This window comes from Hippocampus guttulatus, chromosome 18 (genome assembly GCF_054856545.1).
Source record: "Hippocampus guttulatus isolate MCC_2025c chromosome 18, RoL_Hgut_1.0, whole genome shotgun sequence".
Lineage (NCBI taxonomy): Eukaryota > Metazoa > Chordata > Actinopteri > Syngnathiformes > Syngnathidae > Hippocampus > Hippocampus guttulatus.
The window spans coordinates 8,794,217-8,819,087 of record NC_141278.1 but is presented as its reverse complement, the minus strand read 5'-3'; the positions used below and the strand labels follow the sequence as shown (position 1 = coordinate 8,819,087).

Genomic DNA, 24,871 nt, shown 5'->3' with positions numbered 1-24,871 from the left:
TTGGCTGGTACTGAATGAGTTAAGGGATTTCTAGATTCGTTAGACCATAGCCACCATTAAACCTTATTTGTTACATTTTTTTTGGTCAACTTCTGGAGCCGACTTGTTTCTGGTGTGTGTCTGAACCCTTTAGTTCAAGTAGGACGGGTAAAAATAGCCACAAATCAATCCCCAACGTTCCCTCCCTGCTCTTTTGCATCTCAGCATAGGCTAGCGCGCAAAGTCGGCGGGGGGATGGATGGGGCGCGGCGGAGGAAAGCTTGGCCACAATGACTGGCAGACTGGCAGACTGGCACTTGGCGGCGAGATCCGTTTCGAAAAAATAAAAATACAGGCGGCCCCGTTCCCGAGCCTCGGCACACTTTGCAAGCAATAGAAGAGGCAGTTGTGCGCATGCTAATCCTGCTGGAATTTACCGAAGTAGAGAGTAAGGTGCCTATGAGAGATGTACGCTAAGTGGTCGCGCACCCCCTTTCGCATGTTTGACGCACTTCCTGGTTTCGGTGGTTTATCGTGGCACTCGGTTGCTTTGCATCGGCGGCGTTACGTTGCGCTGTTGTCGCTTCGTTGAGAAGTATGCTTACTGTCAGCTACTTTTTTAAGGGGTGGGGGGGGTTGACCGCGTCACCTTTTGAAGCACTAAACGTTCTTCCCTCAATTTATTTACGACACATGACAATAGCAGCTAGTTAGCATGCGCCATTGGAGCCGTGGGCCATATAAGCCCTTTAAGTTTACTATCCATTGATTCCAAGGATGCTAGAATGTTGACCTTGTCCAAGAAGTCCTCCACCGCTGGGAAAAGCAGCAGTTTACGTGTGTGTGTGCGCGCGACCTATCCTGTCTGCTTTTGCAGTGGAAATTCCCTGACCCGGGATGACCGATCGTTCACGTCCCATTTAACTGCACGGCGCGCATGCTAGCATGCCACAAGCATGTGTTGTTCAGCTCTTGATGTTTAAGGGAAAATTTTTTTTTAGAAAAGCGTTCAAGTCATGAGTGTAACCGTAAGCCTCTTAGCTTAAAAGCCAGTCAAGTCGGGACATCACATTAATGATGCGCTCTGTAAGTAAAGGATATCCTCAATTTGTCGGATGTTATTTTTCCACAAAGTCACTTCATCTCAAATATTATCTTAACCCCACTGATGAATAATTCACCGGTCGCCAGCAGTAAGTCGTCATTTATTTAAGTGTGTTTGGATTAATAGTTAATGGAGTACGTTTTAATCGTCTTTGAATTATATTGACTGATGTTACGTCACTTATTCAACACTTTAACGTTACATTTATGAAATGAGCTAAACTTTACCACGGTGTTGTTCTCGCATAAAGGCAGCGGTGTTTCTATTCCGGGAGATGCACACCGACGCTCCTTCCCTTCGCACCTGCCAGCGGCCGCCACTGCCTCTTAATTAGCATGTTCGCGCCGCGACATTATGCGTCTTTTGTAATGGGATTATCTGAATAAAGAATGGAAGGGATGTTGTGAGACTTGTTAGTTTTTGTTATTCGGTGAGTAATACAGCTCTTTGTTCCGCTGCTTTGATTGCACCGCCTGGTTACGTTGCGTAGTTGAATTTTTTTGCTTCGCTACGGCACATTCTCTAAATTGTGTTGCGTCATTATGTTAGCATGATGCTTTAGTCCCGTTAGTTCCTTAAGATGCGCCGTGGCAACCGTTTTGTTATGTTCTGAGGGCGCTCATGTTACCCAGTATTGGATGCTTTGTTTCACCACGGTTGCTTCACTAGGTTGCGCTAGTACGCTACGACACTATGTTGCCGCGCTACGTTGCAATGCAGTGTCGCGCTACAGTGTCGCAAATTATATTGTCTTGTAAATTCTCGGAATTCGTCATTCTAACCCGATGAGCAAAATGTATCCACTCGAGTCAGTGCTTTTATGCTAGCAGACACGATGCTTCGTTGGCGAGGAGCTTCTAGTGTTTTTTTGTTTTTTGTTTTTTTTTCGTCCGGCACTCACATGGTTTGAAATGGTTACACAATGTGGAAACTAGAGCGAGTCATAATGACCTGTTTCCCTTTTTTCTCTCTCTCTCTCCTCAATGAAGGCCTCGTTTTCATGGCGGCATTTCGAGCTTATTTTTCCAAGCGCTAATGTTAGCTTTCGCGTAGTCATCGCCATCCACTCACAGTGATGGCGGGGGCGTGAGAGGATGCTGTTTTATGATGGAGGCGTTGTTTCCTCTTTTTGTGTTCTGTTATGAATGAAGACGACACATACACACACACACACATTTGGCCCTTTTCCACGTGCTTGTGCTAGTTCCAGGCCGGTGCCCAGTTTAGCACCAGTTCTTTCTCTTTCCACCACCGAAATTGGCTCTAGGTCTGGTGCTTGAAACTGGTACTTAAGCTGGCCCCAATTATTTGTTGGGCCAAACTCTGGCACGACTACGTCAGGGGGTGGAGTTATCATGACGATCGCTGATGTCGAGGACTGACTCCCAGGACACACTGGTGAGGTTTTGCACAAACTGTTGAGCGGTGAACTCCGGCACAATTGTGTCCCACCAGACGAGCGATCGGATCTCTGACTCCAAACCAGCCTCGTGATCATCCATATTGATTAAGAAAGATATAAGCGTTTGCTTGATTGCATGATCCCTGACTGTTCTATGCTACATACAAGTTGAATCGATGCTATGCTAAGTTGCCTAGCAGATGCTTACAGTGCATTATTATTATAATTAATGGAGAACGAGCACCAATTTTTTTTTTTCTGGGGGGCGTGAAAAATGGGTAACACTCACACATACAGGCCGGCAGACAGAGACAGTCAGACAATGGAACTGTTTCCATGACTTCCTCCTCCGCCCAACAAAAAAAAAAAGCCATTCATCCCTGCCTTGGTCACATGACCTGAGCTGGATATTTTGGGGTGGGAGCGGGGTGGGGTTGAATTGGGATCACCCTTACTCATGTGCTCGCACACAGACACACACACACACACACAATTAGAGGGATGGTACGTCCATTGAAGCATGGCCTTTGGGTGGAAGTGGTAGAGGTTGGGTGGTGGAGACACTTTGGGGGGAGGGTGTAACATGAAGTCTATAGAGAGGTGATACAGAGGGGTGGGGGGGGGGTCCCGCTGGGCAAACCATAATTAGATTCTTTGCCAGTGCCAAATTGTCACATCAGTCATATAAAATTGCTTTTTTTTTTCCTGCAATTTTTTTTTTTACATTGTGAGAAGCAATCTTTTCTTTTTTTTCCCCCTGATAATTGCATTGTTGAATTTCCTTGACTGATCAATCTGGAAAACTGATACTTAGCGTTTACATTTTTTTTTTAGGTTTTTTTCTGAGTTGCATAGATAGACAGGCAGCAAGAATGAATTATTGCGAAATTCACAATTCCTTGTGAATTTGTTTTTCTATTTTCTTACTCCAACTTTTTTTTTTTGCCAATGTGATTCATAGACAAGCAACAGGCCGTTATCTTAATTCATAATTCATAAGCTTTGATTCTGCTGCTCCAGATGACACATGCCTGCCAGACGGCACGGGCGGGACTTCGACGCCATCGCAAGCCTCCTTAACAGCCGCCCCCCCCCCCTTCCCTATTGCAAGTACGTATGACTGAAACTAGGGAACCAGAAATAAACTGAAAATGACAGTCTGCTAAAAAACTTGCTGGCTCTCAGGTGCCCCTTCAGGAGCAAAGTGGGATGACAGAGCTGTGTGTGACTCCTTTGTCTACCCCCCCTGCAATCCCCTCGCACTGTCACAACCCTGTCATATATATTTACTGCGGCCCAAGGGGAGCACCTTAATATAAGCGCCTTTTAGTAATTGATGGGGTCACAATCCAGGCAGGAAGGATGTAATGAGCTCTGTCGCTCGTTGCTTAATGGCGACACTTCGCTTCTTACATGCAATTATCGACTCCTCTTTTTTTTTTTTTTGGTCAAAGATCAAATAAGGTCACGTCGGCGGTAATGTAGGCTAATGTTTGTAAAGTGCCCGGCTGTGACGGTGCTCTTGATCGATCGGTGAGGCGCGAGGGTCGATTTGAATGAAGCCATGGCTATTTGGTTAGCCTGTTCAACGTGCTAAAAGACGCTAATGTGCATCAGTTGATTGTCCGCACACTCGGTTATTTCTTTGAATGACAAATTATAAAAAAAAAAAAAAAGTAGAAAAGAGAGAAGCTCGGAAACTGAATGGTCATAATGTTGCACAAGTTGGGCGATGTGGAATTTTGGAACGTCTTTCCATTTTTGTGACTGTTCAATTAACCGCTTGTTTTAGGACAGGGGTGGCCAACCAGTCAGAGACGAAGAGACAATTTTTTTACTGTGTTACTGCAAAGAACCGCATCATACCCTTCCTTGCGCGCGCGCTCACACACACACACACACACACACACACACACACTTTTCTGGCCAAAGATCAACTTTTGAAACGACCAACTTCCCACGAACGACCCAATCGTGCACGTGCAAGCACACACACACACACACACACACACACACACACACACACACACACACACACACACACACACACACACACACACGCACTCTCGCAGGTGCGCACCAGTACACTCGCGCACATATGCAGGCACACTACAATGAGCAACAGTCGGAACGGGCCGAAAATGAACGAAAGCTAAAGATACAAACAAACAAATCTTTTTTTCCCCACCCGACTTGGGACCGGTTCGCTGGCTCCCGGTCGATTCTGATCGACGTATTGGGCACCCCTGCCTTAAAATCAGAGGTAATTCGCTGACTAGCTTAGCGCTTAGCGCCGTTGTTTGCGCATGAGCGGTGATGCAGTCATCTGATTGGTTTCCCTCTGTCAATCAAGTAACGGGATTGATGATAGGCTGACGTAGTACGTTCTGTGTACTTAGCGCCTTGTTTGAATGGCATCGCCACTGTTGAGGCGTTTTCGACGCTTGTCGTGTGAAACCCGGGAGCCGCATTGAACCAGCCGAAGAGCCGCATGCGGCTCGCGAGCCGCGGGTTGGTCACCTCTGTTTTAGGATCATATTGATGCACCGTCACGAAGCGTTGTCATGAGGCAATTGGTTTCATGAGCAAACAGTTAGCTCAAACGTGCGTCAGAAACAACTCACCCATAATCAATGTTATCGTACGGTTTTGTATTATATCATTTTAATATCATCTAGTGTACAGCACAATCAGTCATGTTTTAAATTATTGGCTAGCTGCCTTTATTCCATTTTTAATTGCCCTGTATTACTGACAAAAAAAAAATTTGCAAGCGCTTTGGTATATTGATATATGTAATCTGACAGCAAGTGAAAAATTACTTGGGCTATATTTTGCTATTAGGCCAAGCGACATGTCGTCGCTATGTGCATTGAAAGTCAAAAAGCAGCTCATAATTTATTTGTAACGTAATATTACTGTTTTAAGTCACAATGTTTTTTAGGATCTCCCTTTTTGTCGAATAAGTATGTTTTGACCCCCCCGGGTGAGGCGCCGACGCTCTCGCGCCACCAGAGACTTCCGTAGCCTCATGGCTATCACCACAAACGAATGCCTTCCAGCGTAAACACCTAATTGTTGCGTTGTTTGGCTCTCTTTTGTTTGCGCCGCTGACCTCGATGCTGACTGATAACGCGCTGGCGAAAAGCCGGCAGAGCGACGGGTTATTTTGAAACAGTAACAGAAAGGAGTTTTTTTTTTTTTAAGCTGGAGCGGCGACTTTTTTCGGTGTGCGTCCATTTTTTAACGCATATTGTCACCTCTTTACCTCAGTTAATGCGCCATAGATCTGTTTGTCGACGAGTATGTTTTGCTTCAAGACGGTCGCCGTCCGCACCAAGCCCCGCCCCCATCAAGAACTCAGTTTTCCCGACTATTTTCTCAATTGTCATTCTCGTCGCTGTCATACATAAGCAAGCATACAAAGGCAAGCAACTCAACCATACCGGCTCAACTCAACTTTATTTACAGACAGCCCACATGCGGCTTTTTAATGAAAGGGGCTGATAGAGGGCATTATGCTTTTCCCCAAATCGCCGCATTTTCACGGCGGGATAATCACCGGCGCTTTTGAGGATTCACAAGTAAAGTGGATTATCCCTCTTTGTGGATGTTGTCGTTAAATAATAAATGTTCCCTCGAGGTGCCCCGTAAGATTCTTTGCCCGGCAAACTTTCTCTTGTGAACGGAGGAGTGACTCGCAAATGAGCCTTTTTTTGGTTAACCGTCGATTTTCACGTTGTTGTTTGTTCAGTAGACACTATTTTAAGAGAAGGTTTAGAATTTTATGAGCAAAAAGCAAAACATTTTTTGAGGTGTTAACAATTTGACAAAAAGTTTCAGTATTTCAGATTTGGGAAGGTCAGATTTGTAAATGGTGTGACGTCATTAGGTGCAATCAAAGTGAAAAAGAGGAGAAGAATCAAGTCATATTTGAGAAAAGTGATCATCCATGAAAAATAGTTTTAACGAGAAAATTTCATTAGAAATTTTATCATCAGGCTAAACGTGTTCATCATTCAATAAGACAAAAGTCGCACTTTCACGAGAGAAATGTAACTGTACGAAAATAACCTGTCATAATTATGACGTGAAAGTCCGACGAGAAATTCTTTACAAGAAAAAAAAAAAAAGTCATCAAGTCTTCATTTTTCAACTGTGAAGTCATTTTACAAGAAAACACGGAAACTAGAATTTTCCAATTCATTAAAATGGCAATATCACGCCACTGATGAATGCCTTCAATGCAAACCGCATCATATTGCAACCACGGCTCCGTTATTGACAAAGAAATGAAAGCAAACGTTAGCCTAGTGACAGTATCTGATTCTCTTGTGTTTCGTGAGCCCGTTGTGCTCATGCAGGGTGGAGCAGATACCACCCAAGGTCAAGTCATGGCGCCGTTTGCGCTGAAACGATCCTCAGTTCCGCTGACATATTTGCCGGGTGAGCTCAATGAATGGGACCTTAATTGACATTGTTGGCGGTGACGTCACGCTTCCTCATCCTCCTCGGCGCACCCGCGCGGACTCGTTTCCTCTTTTCTCAACAAACGCCTACTTCCTCCCCCCCCTCTTGCTCCACCGTGGCGTCGACAAAGCCGATTTTTCCGGACGACATCTTGAGCAGGTTGGAATAGGCCAAACGCCAGTCGCTCGAGGTGAGTCCGCTTACCGTCTGAGAAAAGGCATATTGATAAACAATGCTCATTTTATGTCAAAAACTCTTCATTTTACTATTAAAAAGTTATTTTATGAGAGAAAAATGAAGAGGGGGCAAAAAAGGCATCATTTTGTAGTTTTTAAAAAAAATATCTACAGGCCACATTTTCATGAGAAAACCAAATTGTACAAGAAAAGGTCATCTAGAATAATTCATCTGAATTTTATGAAAACAACCCTAATTTTACGATTAAAGAGTTTTACCAGAAACGAGTCACAATTATCCTCGCCCCACAATAAAAATAATTTTGTAAAACAATTTTGAATTTTATGAACAAAAAAAGTTAATTTCACCAAAAACTATTCCATGAGAAAAAAAATGTTTTAAAAATAATGTCATTTTACAAGTTCACCATTAAAAAAATATATATATCAGTAGCCCACTGACAGACACCTCAAGACACGTTAAACAGGGTCAGCCGAGAGCAGGCGCCGAGACACCGTCCGACTATCCGGAAGGCGTAGCGTAGCGCAGTGGCGTGAGCCCATGTCAAAAGTGTGAACTCTCTTTGCCGCTGGATCGCTTGCCGGCAACGTTTAGTTTCGTGTTTGCGGTTTGGAAGTTCTCTGAAGCTTCTCCTCCTCGTGTGTGTGTGTGTGTGTGTGTGTGTGTGTGTGTGTGTGTGTGTGTGTGTGTGTGTGTGTGTGTGTGTGTGTGTGTGTGTGTGTGTGTGTGTGTGTGTGTGTGTGTGTGTGTGTGTGTGTGTGTGTGTGTGTGTGTGTGTTGACAGGATATCCTGCTTGCAACATTGTAGCGAGGCCTTTGTGACATTTTCTACCTTTTTACACTTCAGGGCCTCAGAGGACAGCCAAATTTGTTTTTCAAGCGCTGCAAAATCATCTGTCGGATTGTTTCATTAGAGACTGTATGTATGTGTTTGTGTATTTATATTTATCATCTTATGAATGCTTGCTTCTTGCTTGACAATCACACCATGTTTTGGTGGCTCAGTTAAGGAAAAAGAAAAAAAAAAGTATAATCCCGGCGATTGTGTGTGCTGTATGTGGCACCTCAAAACGTTTTAGAGCTGGGTGTGCAGCAAAGAGTCGCCGGCTGTAATTTTTTTCGCGATGGTGTGAAATACTTTCTTTTCACACCCCAAATCAAGATTTTTGCAAGGAAAAAGTTGGATTTATGTATTCTGAAAAATATTTTGTTTAAATGAGATTTTTGTTTTAACTTTGGAAAAAAAAATCACACAAACTAATTTTTTACAAGAAAATATTCCCCAAACATATTCAATTTTGCTGGTAGAAAATTTTTGTTTTACTACCAAATAATTCTGAATTTCACAAGAAAATGACCTGAATTTTCACCAAAAAATTGCTTTTGACAATATTAATCAACTAGGAAAAAAAATTGACTATGCATATGTGAAGTGCAAGGAAAAAATCTGAACTCTTGCACAAAATTTTACAGGCAAAAGTTAGAAGTACACAAGAAATACAAATGAATATTTCAAGGGAAAAAAAAACAATCACATTTGACGTTTTACGAGAAAAAAAAATCTAAATATTTTTGAGAAGCCCCGTAGTTTTCAGGGGAAAAAAACAACCTGACTTTTAATCCCTGAATAACAAGGTTTATTTTACACACTTGTTTTGTTCCTTAAGATTGCGATGATGTCATGAAAATTGGTGAAGCGTGTGCGCGTTTTTTGTTTTTACTTGCGTTGTTTCCCGACAGCTCTTCCCCCGCTTGTCAATCTTTCTTCGCCTTTTGTTTTCCTTCCTTTTCACGCATCTGCTCTTTGTCCCATGTGTTTTTGTTTTTTTTTTCTTTTAAAGATTTTCCTCTGTACTTTTGTATGTGTTTGATGCGTACGCCTGCGCCGGAGGGGGTAACTTGAGTGTCTTGTGGCCAAAGCAGACAGAGGGGGGGGGGGGGGCAACTTTGGCGTCTTTTGTCTGCAGCAGCTTTTCAAAAGCGCACATGAAGAGCGGGCGGGTAACCTTGCTTTGCTTTGCTTTGCTTTTTTTGGGGGGGGGGGGGGTTAAATGCTGTCACCACGAAAGTTGAAAGAATCTTGAAAGGTTTTGTTGTGGACTTTTAAAAAGATGAAAACATATTGGTGGTGTTTTCTTTTTTGTGTGTCTGCAAAGAAACGGCTTTGATGTGGTTTCAGGCTGGCTCCAGATGTTTGTCGGGGTTTCAAACATGAGTTTGGGATTTCTAAGATGAGTATTTAAAGTTCTGGTTTTTATCCTGGGCTAGGGTTTCAAGTTTGGGTTTTGAATTCGGATTAGCAGTCTCTGCGTAGTGGTTTCAAAGTTGGGTTCAAGTCAGGGTCGGGGTTTGAAGTTAGGGTTTCAACTCGGGGCTCTATCGCACTCAGCGGTTTGTCACTCAAATGTGTGTAGTGGACGGATTGGTCGCTGAGGTCGCTCCTTCACTTAGTCACCATCTCTTCTGCGATTGAATGATTTTTTTTTTTCATTCTGTGGGGTAGGGCATCAAGTGGGCTCGTGCTGATCAATGAGTGCGAATGTGAATAATGAAGGTGGGGAGAGGCTGGCAGGGTGAGTCACTTTATTTTGGGGGCGGCGACTGTGACATAAGCGTCAGGCCTCTGAAAGAAAGATGCACGGTCGCTATTGATGCGGCCGCTGCCATGGCGACCGCTCGCGGGAAAGGAAGCTGGTGTGGATTATTATGGGTTGACTCACTCTTCACAGGTTGGAAGATTAGAGCGCGTGCACAGGTTACAAGTTGGTTTAGGAGACAGCGTTGCCAAGTCACGGGTAAGGTTTCCAGTTAGGGATGTAAAATGGGGTGAGGGTGTCAAATTCGGGTTGCAAATCACGGTTAATGTTGTCGGGATTTCACGCCTGGGTTGGTGTTTTACATTCGGGTTTCGAATGAAGGTTTGATGACAACTCTGGTGATGCTGATGATGTCGGTCGATCGTTCCTCATGATTAGAACAATGACGATCGTCCTCATGATGATGGAGATCATCATCACTGGAATAACGATGAAGATCTTTCTCATGATGATGCTGATGATGTCGGTCGATCGTTCCTCATGATTAGAACAATGACGATCGTCCTCATGATGATCAAGATCATCATCATGGTAATAACGATAACGATCTTTCTCATGATGATGATCGACCGTCGCCATGACTGTTGATCGTTTGTCATCATAGTGACAATCATCGTGATAGCCGCCACAATGATCATCATCACGATATCCACGATAACGACCAGCATGACGACGACGATCATCTTTGTCTCGATGCTCTTGTGACGATCATCATGATGGCGATGATCGTCATCATTGCAATATGGATCTGAAATGAAGCTTGCGCTTTTTTGAGTGTGTGCGGCGCCAAGTGACAAAGGTGTGTTTGGGGTCTTGCCAGGTGTGGATGATCGTCCTGCAACTTTCGAGAAAGAGCCGCGAGAGCACCGTAAGCCGCCATGCCGCCACCCGCCGACACCCTCAAGGTGGCCATCGAGTGGCCGGGGGCCTTCCCCAAGCTCATGGAGATTGACCAGGTGATGCCAAAACCACTCACTGCTTTCACTGAATGTTTTATTTAAAAAATGCATTTATATATTTTTGTCGTTATTCTCAGGTTGGAGGAATACAATAAAACACATATGCAATTGTGCATTAAATAGGCATGTCCATATATTTTGTGCAAAAATAAAATGCACATTCATAAAAATAATCATAATAAAATGAAACACTCTGGAACAAAACACAATTATTTTATATTATATTTATATAATTTTACGTTTCATACTTAGATGTAATTAACTACCCCAAAATATAATTTCAATGTGAATACATTTTAAAACTATAAATTTGAAATATTCTTTCTTCTAAAAACATTCTATCAAAGGAATCTACGCATATTTTACAACCACTTGAACGTAAAATTGTAGACAAGCACGACTCAATTTTTTTTTTTTTTTAGCTCTCAAAATGTGAAGGGAACAGCTGAGGGAAAGATGCCGTTACGTGGAAGTTACGCATCGTGTGTGTGTGTGTGTGTGTGTGTGTGTGTGTGTGTGTGTGTGTGAGTCACACACACGCACCGCTGGAAGTAAAAGTTAGGCATCGCCACGGCAACGGGCGCCGACCTCGGCTCGCCGAACCTCTGCGGATGTTGCCGTCCGTCCTCCTGCATCTGTGGGGACGCCATGCGGCTGCGCCGAGGGCGCCCTCTTCCTCCTTCCTCCTCCTCATCCTCCTCCTCCTCCTCACTCCTCACGCAGCTGCTCCTCCTCTCCCTCCTTTGTCGCCTCTTGTCGCTGTCGATACACACGTACACACGCACGCCGCCTCCACCTCATGAGCGCCTTCCTCATCCTTCCTTAGCCTCCTCATTCCGCATACAAATGGCCCGTGGCGGCATATGGCGTCGTGAGTCATGCCTTGCTAGTCCCCTCTTCAACCAACCGTGTGTGTGTGTGTGTGTGTGTGTGTGCGTCTGTAAACATCGCCATCCATTAGTGTTTGGCATTGTGGGGAAAAAAATGATCACCTATGAAATCACAATGATGGGGACGGGGGGGCGGGGGGGGTGCAAACAATTGCAAATATTTTTTTCCAAAATTGTTCAACCAAAATGTTCTCCAATCGGTTCAAAATTTGCCACCGCTCACCAAGTTTAAGATCAAAGTCGGGTTGTTTTATGGTCATTTGTTTATGTGGGGCGCTTTGTTTGAGCGGACGTTGTTTTTTGTGAAGCGTTCAACTCGATCGAGTCCAAAAAAAATTTGGGGGGGTCGGCAAGTGCGAGGTTGATCTCCGCTAATTTTTCTTTGCTCCCGACTAACCTTCCTATGATCTTCTTGTTCCGACAGAAAAAGCCGCTCTCGGCCATCATCAAAGAGGTGTGTGAGGGGTAAGTCGCAAAATACGACGCAAAATTTACATTTCTTAAAAAAAAAAATTCGTCCATCAGCTAAAATGCGTTTTGCGCGAGGCGGAAAATGCCCGACGATGTTTTTACACGTGAGTGAATCAACTGTTTTTGTCGCAGCTGGTCTCTGGGGAATCATGAAAATTTTGCGCTGCAAATTGCAGACGCCACCAATTTCTACATCACTGAAAAGGTTTGTTGCATATGACACCCCCCCAAAAAATTGTCATCTCAAAAAAAAAACAACAAAAAAAAAACTTCTGCGTTGTTTTTGTGTCTCAGAATCGCAACGACATCAAGAACGGCTCCATCCTGCGCTTGACCACCTCACCTGTAAGTGGCGCTGTGCTTCTCCAATGACTCCCCCCTCGTAGCCCAAAAGCGAAGCAGAGCTGCGGTGTTGTTGGATGCCACGCATGTACTTGGAAATGATCTGACCACCACGACGACGGCGGCGTGTGTTGACAGTACCAGACGGCGCTTCAGCTGCACGAGCGCATCCAGTCGTCCAGTATGGACGCCAAGCTGGAGGCGCTGAAGGACCTGGCCAGCGCCTCGCGCGACATCACCTTCGCCTTGGACTTCATCAATATGGACGGCATCTCGCTGCTCACCCAGATGGTGGAGAGCGGCACCGAGTAAGTCCCGCCGCGCACCTCCGCCTTTCCAGCTTCCTCGGAACGAGAACACGAGTGTCGGGACACCAGCCTGACGGAAAAGACCCGAGCAAAAACAAAACAAATAAAACACTTGATGAGGCTCATCATTAGCTTGCATGCTAGCCTTTACTTGTCGTTTTACTTTTTTTGTTGGGAGTTCAATTTAATATTATTACAGTTTCTGATAATTTTTTTAGAGTACAGGAATCTATTTGTACCTTAAAATAATTAAAAAAAAAATCACAATTAGTCAGTCGTTCTTTGCAAATGATAAATGCCGTCGCGTGCAGTTATTCTGCCTGTCTACATGTGTTGCTGAACCGCTTGCGTCCAAATATCACCCTTCTCACATTTGATGCGTCAAGTGGCGGAGGAGATGATTTGTTGTGTGCCAAAAGTGTTTGGCCTCTCCTGAGGCCATCTGAATCGAAGGTTACTAAGTTTTCACCGTTTTTGCAGAGGTGGACTTTTTCCATCCATGATGGAACGATGGTGGGGTTTTTTTTTTGTTTTTTTTCTGTCAAGTTGTCCAATCAAGGTTTGCACATTTTGACGCCTCATTCAATTGCGTTTTATGCAAATCACCTCTACTGCTTGTGCTGGCATGCTGTGCAGTCCAGTGGATTGCACAAGCGAAAGGCAGATGGCACCCTCCGCTATTATTATTATTATTATGGCAAAGGGTCAAAAGCATCGTATTGTGTGAATCTATTGCAATTTTTTTTTCATTACGATCACAACAAAGCAGTTAATTGTAAATGTAATTCTTTAGAAGGGACTTGAGAAGTCACACATTTATCGCTCCAGCATATTTTTGTTAGCTTGATTTGTTCACTTTTTGGGGGGCTTTTGGTTTACTTTATGGATATGATTAGTATTGATCTATTTTCGAGTTAATTTTTAGTTTTTTTGAGGGGGGATCATTTTTTACTTTTTAATTATTTTCAGTTTCATTATTTAAATGGCGTTTTCAAAGAATTGTTTTTTTTCTTTTTTAATTCATAATTCAATGATTACATTTTCTTATGTTATGCGTTATTTTTATTTATTTTTGACTTATTTGAATGGACCTTTTTTTCTATTTAATATGGCGTTTGATTTTGTTATTTTCATTTGCTTTTGTCATCCTCATCTACTCGTAGTTACTTTTTGAATTGGCTTATTTTCACTTTATTTGGCGTTTTGTTTACTTCTCGCTGCCGATCTTTTGTTTTTTTTTGCATATGACGGCAAAGTTTGTTGAATGTTTGCAGGCGCTATCAGAAACTCCAGAAGATTATGAAGCCCTGGTAAGAACCCCAAAAGCCCCCCCGCCCTGCCCCGTTCGTTCTGCGCTCTTCTGCTTCTTCTGCATGATTGACAGCGCCCCCCCGCCCCACTCACTGCCCCACAAGGCCTTCTGGGAAATCGCATTCGAGGCTTCCTGTTTTTGTGTTGCATGTCCTTTTTTTTTTTTTTTTCCTTCCAGGTCATTCTTTGGCTTTTCACGCAAAGGACGACCAAGATTTATTCCTCTCCTTCGAGCACGTATGATTGATCATTTGCCAATTGGCCGATGAATGAAATGTTGGTGGTCCTGTCATCGCTGTTCCGGGTGACGCTGGGCTTGAGTTTTACCATATCGTCCTGATTTCTTGGAAATAACTTTTCATTGTCTTTCTTCAGCTCTTTCATCATCATCATTTCACACGATTTAACCCAGGGAGTGTCAAAACATTTATTTTTTCCCACAAGGTTCCAGGGTGGCAGGCTGTGCTGAAAGTAAAATCTCCATTTTTATGACGGCGTCCTTAATAATTGAGAGTTGATTTGTTTGTGGTGAACAATTTGACCCGCCGAATGCCATTGATGTCCTCATTTTTTATTTCTACAACCGCTGTGAATTTTGCAAGAAAATCTCAGTATAGCTTTGAAGAACCAAGAAATTTAAAAAAAAAACTATACATGCACACAAAATACAAAAATAAGTGCTGTTTTTTTTTTTAGATCTGATCAACCATCAATCAAATCACCTCGTGGCAGCAAAACACGCTCGCCTGCATTTGAATATTTATTCAGTAACTTTTGTCACTTTCGTGCCCTTTAGTCTCTGTCCATTTCCTCTGACTTTTTTTAACGATGTCAGAAATAACACAAGTGCAATCAATTCATTTCGTGTTCTCATGGCGCCACCCGCCCCAAATGAAATGAAGCGCTGTGCAGGTTATCATTTGACCACCAGGGGTCACTCTTGTTCAAGATATCGCCAAATACAGTGTTGGCCCTTCAATTTTGAGGTCAACCGAAAAGCACAAGTTGTCCAGTGACTTTGGAGACGTCTCTTCCTGTTTGTTTCCTCCTTTTGCATGACTTGGCATCCGAGAAGTCTGCTTCCAGTCTTTGACTTGCCTCACTGCTGCTTTTCCGTGTCTCTTCTCCAACAAGCTCGGAATCTTTTCTTCATCTGTCGCCGGCCGCTTGCACCCTCGCTCGATTTCCCCATCCGGACTCTGACCGGAACGACGAGCGGGTCACTGATTGCTTCGTTTCCGGCTATTCCGTTGTAGTTTCGGCGACCTGCTTTCGTTCACGCTCACGGCCTTCGTGGAGCTGATGGACCACGGCATCGTCTCCTGGGACACTTTCTCCGTGGCCTTCATCAAGAAGGTGGGGGGGGGGGGGGGGCGACGGAGACATGACACCAACGTTGCCGAGCGCCGCGTGGGCTGGGCTGTAAAGGCAACCGCAATCCTCTTTTGCTTTGCAGATCGCCGGCTACGTCAACAAGGCGGCCATGGACACGGCCGTGCTACAGCGCTCGCTGGCCATCCTGGAGTCCATGGTGCTCAACAGCCAAGACCTCTACCACAAGGTGGCGCAGGAGATCACCATCGGGCAGCTCATCCCGCACCTGCAGGGGTGAGGGCGCGCTCGCACAAACGGCGGAAGAAAGTTGGGAGAAAACCTCTCAAAAGGGTTCAGGGAGTTGAGATGTGTCCTCCAAATGTAAAGTGCGTCGCATATAAAACCCATAGGAAAAATAAGATGGTGAAATAATGTTTTCTTTTTTTTTTTATTCTGATGCAAATGCGAGTCCGTGGGTGATCTCTATTTATTTATTTATTTGGGGGGGTGATTTAATTAATTTTTATATTTATTTTAAATTCAGATTCAAATGCGAGTCAGTGGGCGATCATTTTTTTCCTGATGCCAATATGCAAGTCCACGGGCGATTTTATTTATTTTTTCTGATGCCAATGCGAGTTCATGGGTGATTTTTTTTTTGAGGGGGGGGGGTAATTTTCTTCAATTCATTTATTTTAAATTCTGATGCCAATGCGGTGGGCGATCTGTTTATTTATTTTATTATTTTTTATTTATTCATTTTTTTTTTTTTTTTTAATTTATTGTAATGTCCAAGAAAGGCAAAATGGATCTTACCGGCACAAAAAGAGAACATTTTGTAAAAGTACCGCATTTGTCAGGGGATCGAGACGGATCCATGCCACTAATAGCATCCGTGAAGAATTGAGTGCCCGCCCCTGAAACGGATTTGTAAAAGTACATCAGCTTATTTGGCATCTGCGCGTTCACCTTTTTTGTTTGTTTGTTTGTTTTAATGTTCTTTTTTTTTTGAAAGGGAGGGTAACGTTGGCACTGTGTGTGTGTGTCCTTCCAGGACAGATCAGGACATCCAGACCTACACCATCGCCGTCATCAATGCGCTCTTCCTCAAAGCTCCCGAGGAAAGGAGACAAGTAAGAACACTTGACTCCTCCTCATACTTCTCCCGCCTTGCTTGCTTTTCGCTTGCACTTTCTAACGTCCTCGTTGCATTAGCACCGTCCAGCCGGCTGTGCGCTTTAATAATGAATGAACCGCCCGCCGCCCCCCCACCGACTTCCTCCCCTCCACATCTGCCAGAATGCCGCATTGGAATGACTTAACACTCTTTAAAAAAAACAAAGAAAAAGATACATTTTTTTGGACTTCATCTTTTTGTCAACACCGCCGTCACTCTCGCTCACCTTGTGGTGTGTTTGTTGTCTTTGTTTTTGTTTCTGACTTTGTTTCCTCGCCACGCACGACCGCAACGCGCTAGTTTGATGAGCACATTGTGGACATCCTAAATTGTCCGCTGACAGTAAGTGCATCGCACCACGACGCGAGTTGCTGCTGTTGGTTGTCGTACCCCAAGTAGTAGCCCCTCCCTTACCTGACATTTCTTTCTTTTTTTTTTTTTTCTGCCAAACTGTAAAGGGAAGAAATATATAAAAGAATAATTTCATACAATAAAGGCAATTTTTTTTTAAAGGACAAAGGCGTCATTTTATAGCAGAGAAGACCTAATTTTATGGTTAAGAAAAATACAAATTATTGAGAATAGTTTTACAGGGATTTTTTTTTTGTTAAAAATAATTCAGGAAGTTCATCAAGAAAATCTGAATTTCACAGATAAAGAAATATTTAGATGAATTTTAAAAAAATAAGTTGAGTCATATTTTTAGGGAGGAGAAAAAATCACAGCTTGCAGAAAAATACATTTTTTTCATATTTAAAATGTTTTTAAAAAAAGTTTAAAAAGTGTCACGAGAGGAAAATGTATGAATTTAACCCTTGGACAGACAGTGGTTACTACCCTGGACAGCTTATCATGATATCAGGTTACAGGGTGCTTGAAAGGGAAATGTGAATATTTTCAATCGTTGGGTTTTTTTTGGGGTTTTTTTTTTTTAATGTAATTTTTTTGAAGACAAAAAAATAATCGTCCTATGATAATGGAACTACAAGTTGGTTGTTTCAGTTGTTTTATTTATTCTTTTCTTTATGGGCGGAATTTCTAAGGGGGGAAATGATTTTTTTTTTCCCCCAGGAAGGGAAAATATTACAAGAATATTTTGAGGGTAAAAATCTGAACTTTTTGAGCAAAAACTCTAAATAGAAAAATATCTATGGGTAGGAAAAAAAAACAAAAAATGTAACATTTTAAATACATCAATAATGCCCATGACATATTATACAATACAAAATACAGTCTAATTCAATTTTACAAGAATGATACCTTCATTCAAATGAGCTCTTTATTGTGGATATTTTTTTTCTTTTTTTTTTTGAGCCACCATTTTGTTCTCATTTGTGTTCTTTTCAGTCTGGCCCCGAGACTACGATATGTGCACTGTCCCCCCTCTATTTTTTTTTTCGTCTTTACTTTCCTGCCCTTCGTTGTCGCAATGTTATCATTCCAATGTTTCAATTCAAGTCGTTTTAATTTCTCATCGCTTATTGTCCCTTTCTGGTGTGCAGGAGATGGCGCACATCTTGGCCCAGAAGCAACTGCGCTCCATCATCCTCAGCGTAAAGCCCCGACCCGCTCGTCTCGTCTTGCTTTTTTCTTTTCTTTTTTTTTGATCCGGGCTTTGTGCTGTTGCCATGTTTCGCTGTTGTCAGAACGTGATCCGGAGCCCGATGCCCATCAACGACGAGATGGCGCACCAACTGTACGTTCTGCAGGTTCTCACCTTCAACCTGCTGGAGGACCGCATGATGACCAAGATGGACCACCAGGACCAGGTCAGCGTTTCACTTTAAGTAGGGGTGGCGGTTCGGAAAATGGATGGATGGAGGGAAAAATATTCCAATCAAATCTTAAGGGGGCGGGGCTTGGGGGAGGTCCTAATTTTGAGGAGGAAAAAAAAAAAGCTCTTCATTTTATGGAGGTGAAACAAAAAGGTTTTTATCAGAAATAAATGTGCAATAATAGACTTATTCACCAAGGGACATTTTTTTGAGGGGGGGGGTATTCCCCACCCCCCAATTTTATTATTTTTTTTACCTAAAAATGTCTTATTTCACAGCGGGATTATGTAATATCAAACTACGGATGTTGGGGGTGCTGTCAAAATAATGTGAAGTTGAATTCATTTCTGTTAAGAGAAAAGGGATTTTTATGTGAACTGTGGGGGACAGTTCATGTGATCAGGTTACAGGACTCAAGAAAGGGTTAATACACAAACTTTTTTTTAAAAAGTGACATTTTTACCGGCGTGAACTGTTGTCAATGTTTTTGCCAGGCTCAACGGGACATCATCTTCGAGCTCCGCCGGATTGCCTTTGACATGGACTGCGAGTCCAACAACGGCAGCAGCACAGAGAAGCGCAAGTCCATGTACACGCGCGACTACAAGAAGCTCGGATTCATCGTAAGCGTCTTGACCAACCGTGGAGTCCTACTTCAACTTGGGGAATTTTTCCAAGATGACTTTTTAGGAGGCGCAAACACAAATTTGCGTTTTGAGCGAAGACGGTTGCATGTCGCGGATTTTAACCGAATCGCATTGTTGACTTATGAAAGTCTGGTAGCAGCTCAATGCTAATACATGATGCAAAACCTCATAGACAAGCAAAAAAAAAAAACAAAAAAACCCCAAATTGAAAAAGCATCAATGTTGCAAAATTGCGTCCCCATCTTTATTCTTTTTTTTCCCCCCTCCTGCCCCGCAGAACCACGTGAACCCGGCTGTGGATTTCACACAGATTCCTCCCGGGATGTTGGCGCTGGACAACATGCTGTACTTTGCCAGGCACCACCAGGATGCCTACATCAGGGTCAGTCCGCCATCGGTGGCCATCTTTGTGCGCCCCCAAAAAAGAATAATAATTATGACTTTTCTTTTTTCGGTGCGCCAGATCGTTCTGGAGAACAGCAGTCGAGAAGACAAGCACGAGTGTCCGTTCGGGCGCAGCAGTATCGAACTCACGAAGATGCTCTGCGAGATCCTCAAAGTCGGCGAGCTGCGTAAGTCACACACACACACACACACACACACACACACTAACAGCAGATGGTCTTTTTTTTTTCCTACTTGCTGGCATTATTATTATTTATTGATATGTTTATTTTTGTATCCCTTCTCCATCTGCCGGGGCCGCTCCCGGCTCTCCATCTGCTGCGCTGGCGCTGCACAGCTCTCTCTCTCTCGGCAACTCGTAACGAATCTCCGTCTTGCTCCTGTCTGGAGTCGTCGTCAGGATACGAGCTTTCAAACGCGACTTGCGTTTGAACGCTCGCAACTGCCGCAGCGAAAGGAGTGTACAGTAAACATGTAAAAACAAAACGGCAAAAAGGATACGCTTTTTTTTTTTTGTACAGTAAAAATTGAATATTCTGAAAAAGTATATAAAAGGCATCAGGAGAAAATTGTAAATAAAGTCTTACTTATGAAAGAAAAAAGATTGATGATCAGGAAATATTTCTTGAACAGGAACAAAAATCTTAAATCTTTTTATGTCTTTTTAAAAAACAATTTTTACTGCTATTAAAATAAAACAATTATAGTTTATACATTTTTTGGGGGCGACAATAAAAATCAAATATTCTGAAAAGATATTTAAAAAAGCATCAGGAAAAATTGTAAATAAAATCTTATGAAAGAAAAAATGTTGATTTTTAGAACATATTTCTTGAACAGAAACGAAAATATTTAATCTTTTCATGGCTTTTTTTTACTGCTATTAAAATAAAACAATTAGCCAGGAATAAGAAGTATTTTTACAAGAATGAAAATAATTGTGCTGTTATAGCAAAATGCTGTGTAGGTTTTTATGAGGGGATTTTTTATTTTAGATTGAATTTTATTAACTTTTTTTGGACAATAAAAATCAAATATTCTGCAAAAAAGTATTTAAATAGCATCAGGAAAATTTGTAAATAAAATCTTACTTATGAAAGAAAAAAATGCTGATTATAAGAAAATATTTCTTGAACAGGTACAAAAATCTTAAATCTTTTTATGCCTTTTTTTTAAACTCCTATTAAAACAATTAGCCAGGAATAAGAAGTATTTTTACAAGAATGAAAATAATTGTGCTGTTATAGCAAAATGCTGTGTAGGTATTTATGAGGGGATTTTTTTTTATTTTATGTTGAATTTTATTTACTTTTTTTTGACAGTAAAAATCGAATATTCTAAAAAAAAAGTATTTAAAAAAGCATCAGGAAAATTTTTAAAATAAAATCTTACTTATGAAAGAAAAAAAATCAGATTATAAGAAAATATTTCTTGAACATGTACAAAAATCTTAAATCTTTTTATGCCTTTTTTTTTAACAGCTATTAAAATAAAACAATTAGCCAGGAATAAGAAGTATTTTTACAAGAATGAAAATAATTGTGCTGTTACAGCAAAATGCTGTGTAATTTTCTATTTGATATTGAATTTTATTTACTTCTTTTTTTTAAATTTTTTTTCTCCTAACAAGAATCAAGTAATTTATTTATATTGGTCTGAAAACTCCTGCGTAGTCTCTGGCCTGAGCAGAGACTTGGCAGCGCCACTCTCCTGCTTCCTTGACTTGGAGTGAAAGAGAAGCGAGTCGCTCGCGAGGCGCATGCCGCCACAATTAGCTGCTAAGCTCGTTAGAGACAATTAGCGCAGATGTTCCCACCGTGCCTTGACGCCGGTTGGCAACATCGACGTCTTTTCGCTTCGATTTTCACGTTGACTCATTTTGGGAGGGGGGGAAGGGACTCAGCATAAATCCATGTCGTCTACTCTCCCGTTGAACATGTCTGTCCATTTTTGTGATCAATTTTATTTATTTTTTTATTTATTTATTTATTTTTACATGCATGGGGTATCCGCATTGCAGACATTCCATGAATTAAAAAATGTATGAAAAAAAAAGTATTCAATTTTGATTGTACTAATTATATTTTTATGTTTTATTATAATGTGGTTACAAATATTCTGGGTTAAATATTTTCAAAATACATTTCATCGCAATTTTGTGACCATTCCAGTTTTTTTTTTAATTTTATTTTCTTATTTCAGTGTCACTACTGTAATGAAAACTCCCCCCCCCCTGGTTGTATTTAACCCTATCGGGGACAGCCGTCACTACAGTGGACAGCTTCTCATGTTATCAGGTTTACAGGGTGCACGTAAAGGGTTAATGTGCACCCTGTTTTAATGTTCATTTTCGAATCCGCTTGTCCTCACAAGAGGTCGCGGTTTTCAGTTCTATTTCTTCATTTAAAATATATTTGCTGTTTTGCTTTTTCTGGAGACATTTTTGTTTGCCGAACAGATTATATTTGTAAGTGTCCTGGAGGCACCCCGTTGAGAACCACTGCATGGGATGACACTTTGCTCGGTGATACCTCTGCGCTGTTTTCTGGAGCCCGCTTACTTTATACACACACACAGACACACACGCACACACACACACAGAGTGCCACTGGACTGTAAAATGGTGCTGACGTTGCTCACTTGACACACACACACACACACACACACTCTTTCCCCTTGTCACAGCGGGGCATGAGGCTGGCAATTAAAGTGAGGATGACATCTTTCATGGTGTATTCATCATGTGGCTTCGCTACAAGGTGACTCTCCTTTTTATATACATGTGCACGCGCACTCACACACACACACACAGTGGACATTGGCAGATGTCAGGGGTGGCGCTGTGCCCGCTGAAGTAACCCCCCCTGCCCCCCCCCCCCGCCCCCCGTGCCCCTGCAGGCTTCATTTGCATGGTGTCCAGCCCACTAACAAGCTGACATCATACATTTATTGGCCCTGAGGCAACACGCGGGCACAAAAATAGACTTCCACTCGGAGGACAGCAGGGACCCGCTGACCTCGGCCAAGGCACGCACGTCCGAAGAGGAGCAGTTGATGTCTGCGAATTTGATCTTTTTTCTTTTTTGTACGTGTTGGTTGCCGTTTATACAGAAGAGCTGTGCAGTAAATTTGTCTGGAAGGGGCTTCGTCTAAGCCGGAGGTCTCCAAAGTCTGCCCCCCTCACCCCCGATTCCATTAGGTTAACGCTAACACATAATGCAAAATACCACAGATGGGCTGTCAAATTGCATCAATGTTATCGTTGTTAAGCGTTAACATATTTCAACACTTTGGCGCAACATATGCAGAAAGATAGCAATATCCACATGAGTATATTCTTTATCTTCTGCGAAGAGTATTCGTATAATAGTGTCTATTGAATGGAAACAATTGACTTTTTTTTTAAACTATTCTACTGCATTAGGTCTTTGTTTTTGTTTTTTTTATGAAAGAACAGTATTTTAGAGTGACATTTTGCGTATTAAATAAGTTACAAAAAAAGTGTCTGGAACGAACGGACGGATTAATGGCATTAGCATTCATTTCAGCAGACGAAGATGATTTTTGAGACCTGAATGTTTTGACTCCCGAGATTCTGTGCGGTTGTGAATGTGACCCAATGTGTGTGCTTGTTGTTCCTCAGCCGGCGAAAACTGCCACGACTTTCACCCCATGTTCTTCACGCACGACCGCTCCTTCGAGGAGTTCTTCTGCATCTGCATCCAACTGCTCAACAAGACCTGGAAGGAGATGCGGGCCACCAACGAAGACTTCAACAAAGTGAGTCGTCCGCTGGAGACGATCGATACGTTTGTTTTTTTGAAAAGCCAGCCCCTTCGAAGCCAGTTTCACTGTGAACTCGGCAATTTGGTAGGCATGCCCATTATGAATAGACCCACAAAAAAATCCATGTAAAAGATGCAGGAAGTCACCCATTTTGGCAATCATCCTGGCTCGGTGGCATCCCGCTAATTATTATTTTTTAAATTCAGCCTTCAAAGACATTGTCACTCACCCGCATGAAAATCAAATGGGAAATCTATCACAAGTAGACCCACAAAAAAAAAGTCTCAAGAAGCCGTGCCGAAAAACACAGTGGAAGTCTGCCATCTTGGTTTTGAGCAACCATTTTGGCTGGAAATCATCATTCTCCACAATTGTTTTCACGATTTTTCTCCACTTTCATCTAGAACTGCTTCAAACAAGCCGTATGCAGGAGTAACGCTTACGATTGCAGGACTCCGTGTCTTATGCAATGTTGTGTGTGATATTACCGTATTTTGTTATTTTATGTCCTGTCAAGCGCTTTTCTTTCAGCTGCAGCTGTTATGAAAATGCTGTTTAAATAACGATGTCATGCATCAAGGCATTTTAACTGGAGCACAAACATTGGTAGGCATGTCCATCATGCAATGTCAGCAAAAGCCACGTCAGAAAAGACAACAGGACGGCCATTTTGGATTGAACTATTATAAAAATATCTTCTCCGATCGTTAACCCTTTCATGCACCCTGTAACCTGAGAAGCTGTCCACCGTAGTAACAGCGGACCCTGAAAGAAAGTCAAGATAAAATTTGGTAGTCCTCTCTATCATCAGTTGACCCACCAAAAAAGTCTCAAGAACCCAAAGCCAAAAAGACAGTGCGTACCTGCCATTTTGATTCGAAGCGACTATTTTGAGACCGGGTGGCCACCATGCCGATTGTGAGTCAGTTCCTAACTGTATCTTTGTCATTCACCCAAATATCAAGCAAATTGGGATTCTAACCCCTTCAGGGACGGCGCTCACTCCAGTGGACGGCTTATCGTGTTTGTCAGGTTGCAGGTTATCATTATTGCTGCGTGAGGGGGTGGATACACATGAATTGCCTCTACAGGCTGACAATCATGCTTTTCAATGGCGGCAAGGACTCGGATGCTAACAAGCGACCGCTATGGCAACCGTAGCGGTTGCCATAGCGACCGTCCTCCAAATACAGCAGCATTGGTTGATGCCGTTTGGGCTGGCGCGCCGCGTTGTATTGTCACCATGTTTCTGCGAGAGTCTTCATCTCTTCCCCACCCTCCCTCCATCTCCTCTATGATGTAGTGACTCCCCCCCACCCTCCCACACACACACGCACGTCATGTGATCCTCTGCCCGCATCCCAATTGGCGCGCGCGACGGTGGCGTGCGTCCAATCGGCTCTCTTAAAAACCGTAGATCAACAAAAAGCTCAGAGAGAAAGAGAGAGGGAAAGGGAAACAAGACAAGCAGGTACGGCGGTAAGAATTTTCCCCCGCCACAGGAAGACTTGAGGCGGCGGCGGCGGGGAGGGGGGGAGGGGGGAGAATTCATTGAGGGAGACAAAACGAAATACAAGAGCTGCCTCGGCCCTCTGTGACTCGCGCTCGCCGCCGTCAGCCGCCATCAGATAGACGGCCATCTGCCTCCCCTCCTACACCCCCCCCCCCCCCCCCCGCCTCATCCTCTTGGTCCGCCCGAGCTGCGCAGGATTCAGGAGTCGGTCGCACGCGCGCA

The 24,871-nt window shown here is 42.9% G+C and overlaps 1 protein-coding gene across 7 annotated transcripts in view; it reads left to right on the top strand.

Moving 5' to 3' along the window:
- Nucleotides 1-24,871, top strand: part of elmo1 (engulfment and cell motility 1 (ced-12 homolog, C. elegans)) — a 39,766-nt gene that overhangs the window by 8,511 nt on the left and 6,384 nt on the right. For 2 of the 7 annotated variants that reach the window (XM_086137258.1, XM_086137256.1), the window contains exons 2-17: nucleotides 10,572-10,707; nucleotides 12,025-12,065; nucleotides 12,204-12,276; nucleotides 12,366-12,416; nucleotides 12,552-12,721; nucleotides 13,996-14,031; nucleotides 15,289-15,388; nucleotides 15,489-15,640; nucleotides 16,401-16,479; nucleotides 16,824-16,865; nucleotides 18,026-18,076; nucleotides 18,170-18,292; nucleotides 18,793-18,921; nucleotides 19,223-19,327; nucleotides 19,409-19,517; nucleotides 22,994-23,130. In XM_086137258.1, coding sequence (XP_085993384.1) covers nucleotides 10,630-10,707; nucleotides 12,025-12,065; nucleotides 12,204-12,276; nucleotides 12,366-12,416; nucleotides 12,552-12,721; nucleotides 13,996-14,031; nucleotides 15,289-15,388; nucleotides 15,489-15,640; nucleotides 16,401-16,479; nucleotides 16,824-16,865; nucleotides 18,026-18,076; nucleotides 18,170-18,292; nucleotides 18,793-18,921; nucleotides 19,223-19,327; nucleotides 19,409-19,517; nucleotides 22,994-23,130 — 1,476 coding nt within the window. In that variant the 5' untranslated portion in view covers nucleotides 10,572-10,629. Of the gene's footprint in view, nucleotides 1-7,072; nucleotides 7,147-10,571; nucleotides 10,708-12,024; nucleotides 12,066-12,203; nucleotides 12,277-12,365; nucleotides 12,417-12,551; nucleotides 12,722-13,995; nucleotides 14,032-15,288; nucleotides 15,389-15,488; nucleotides 15,641-16,400; nucleotides 16,480-16,823; nucleotides 16,866-18,025; nucleotides 18,077-18,169; nucleotides 18,293-18,792; nucleotides 18,922-19,222; nucleotides 19,328-19,408; nucleotides 19,518-22,993; nucleotides 23,131-24,871 lie in introns of those variants that run through there. The other 5 variants (XM_086137261.1, XM_086137260.1, XM_086137257.1 and 2 more) reach the window with 4 other exon arrangements.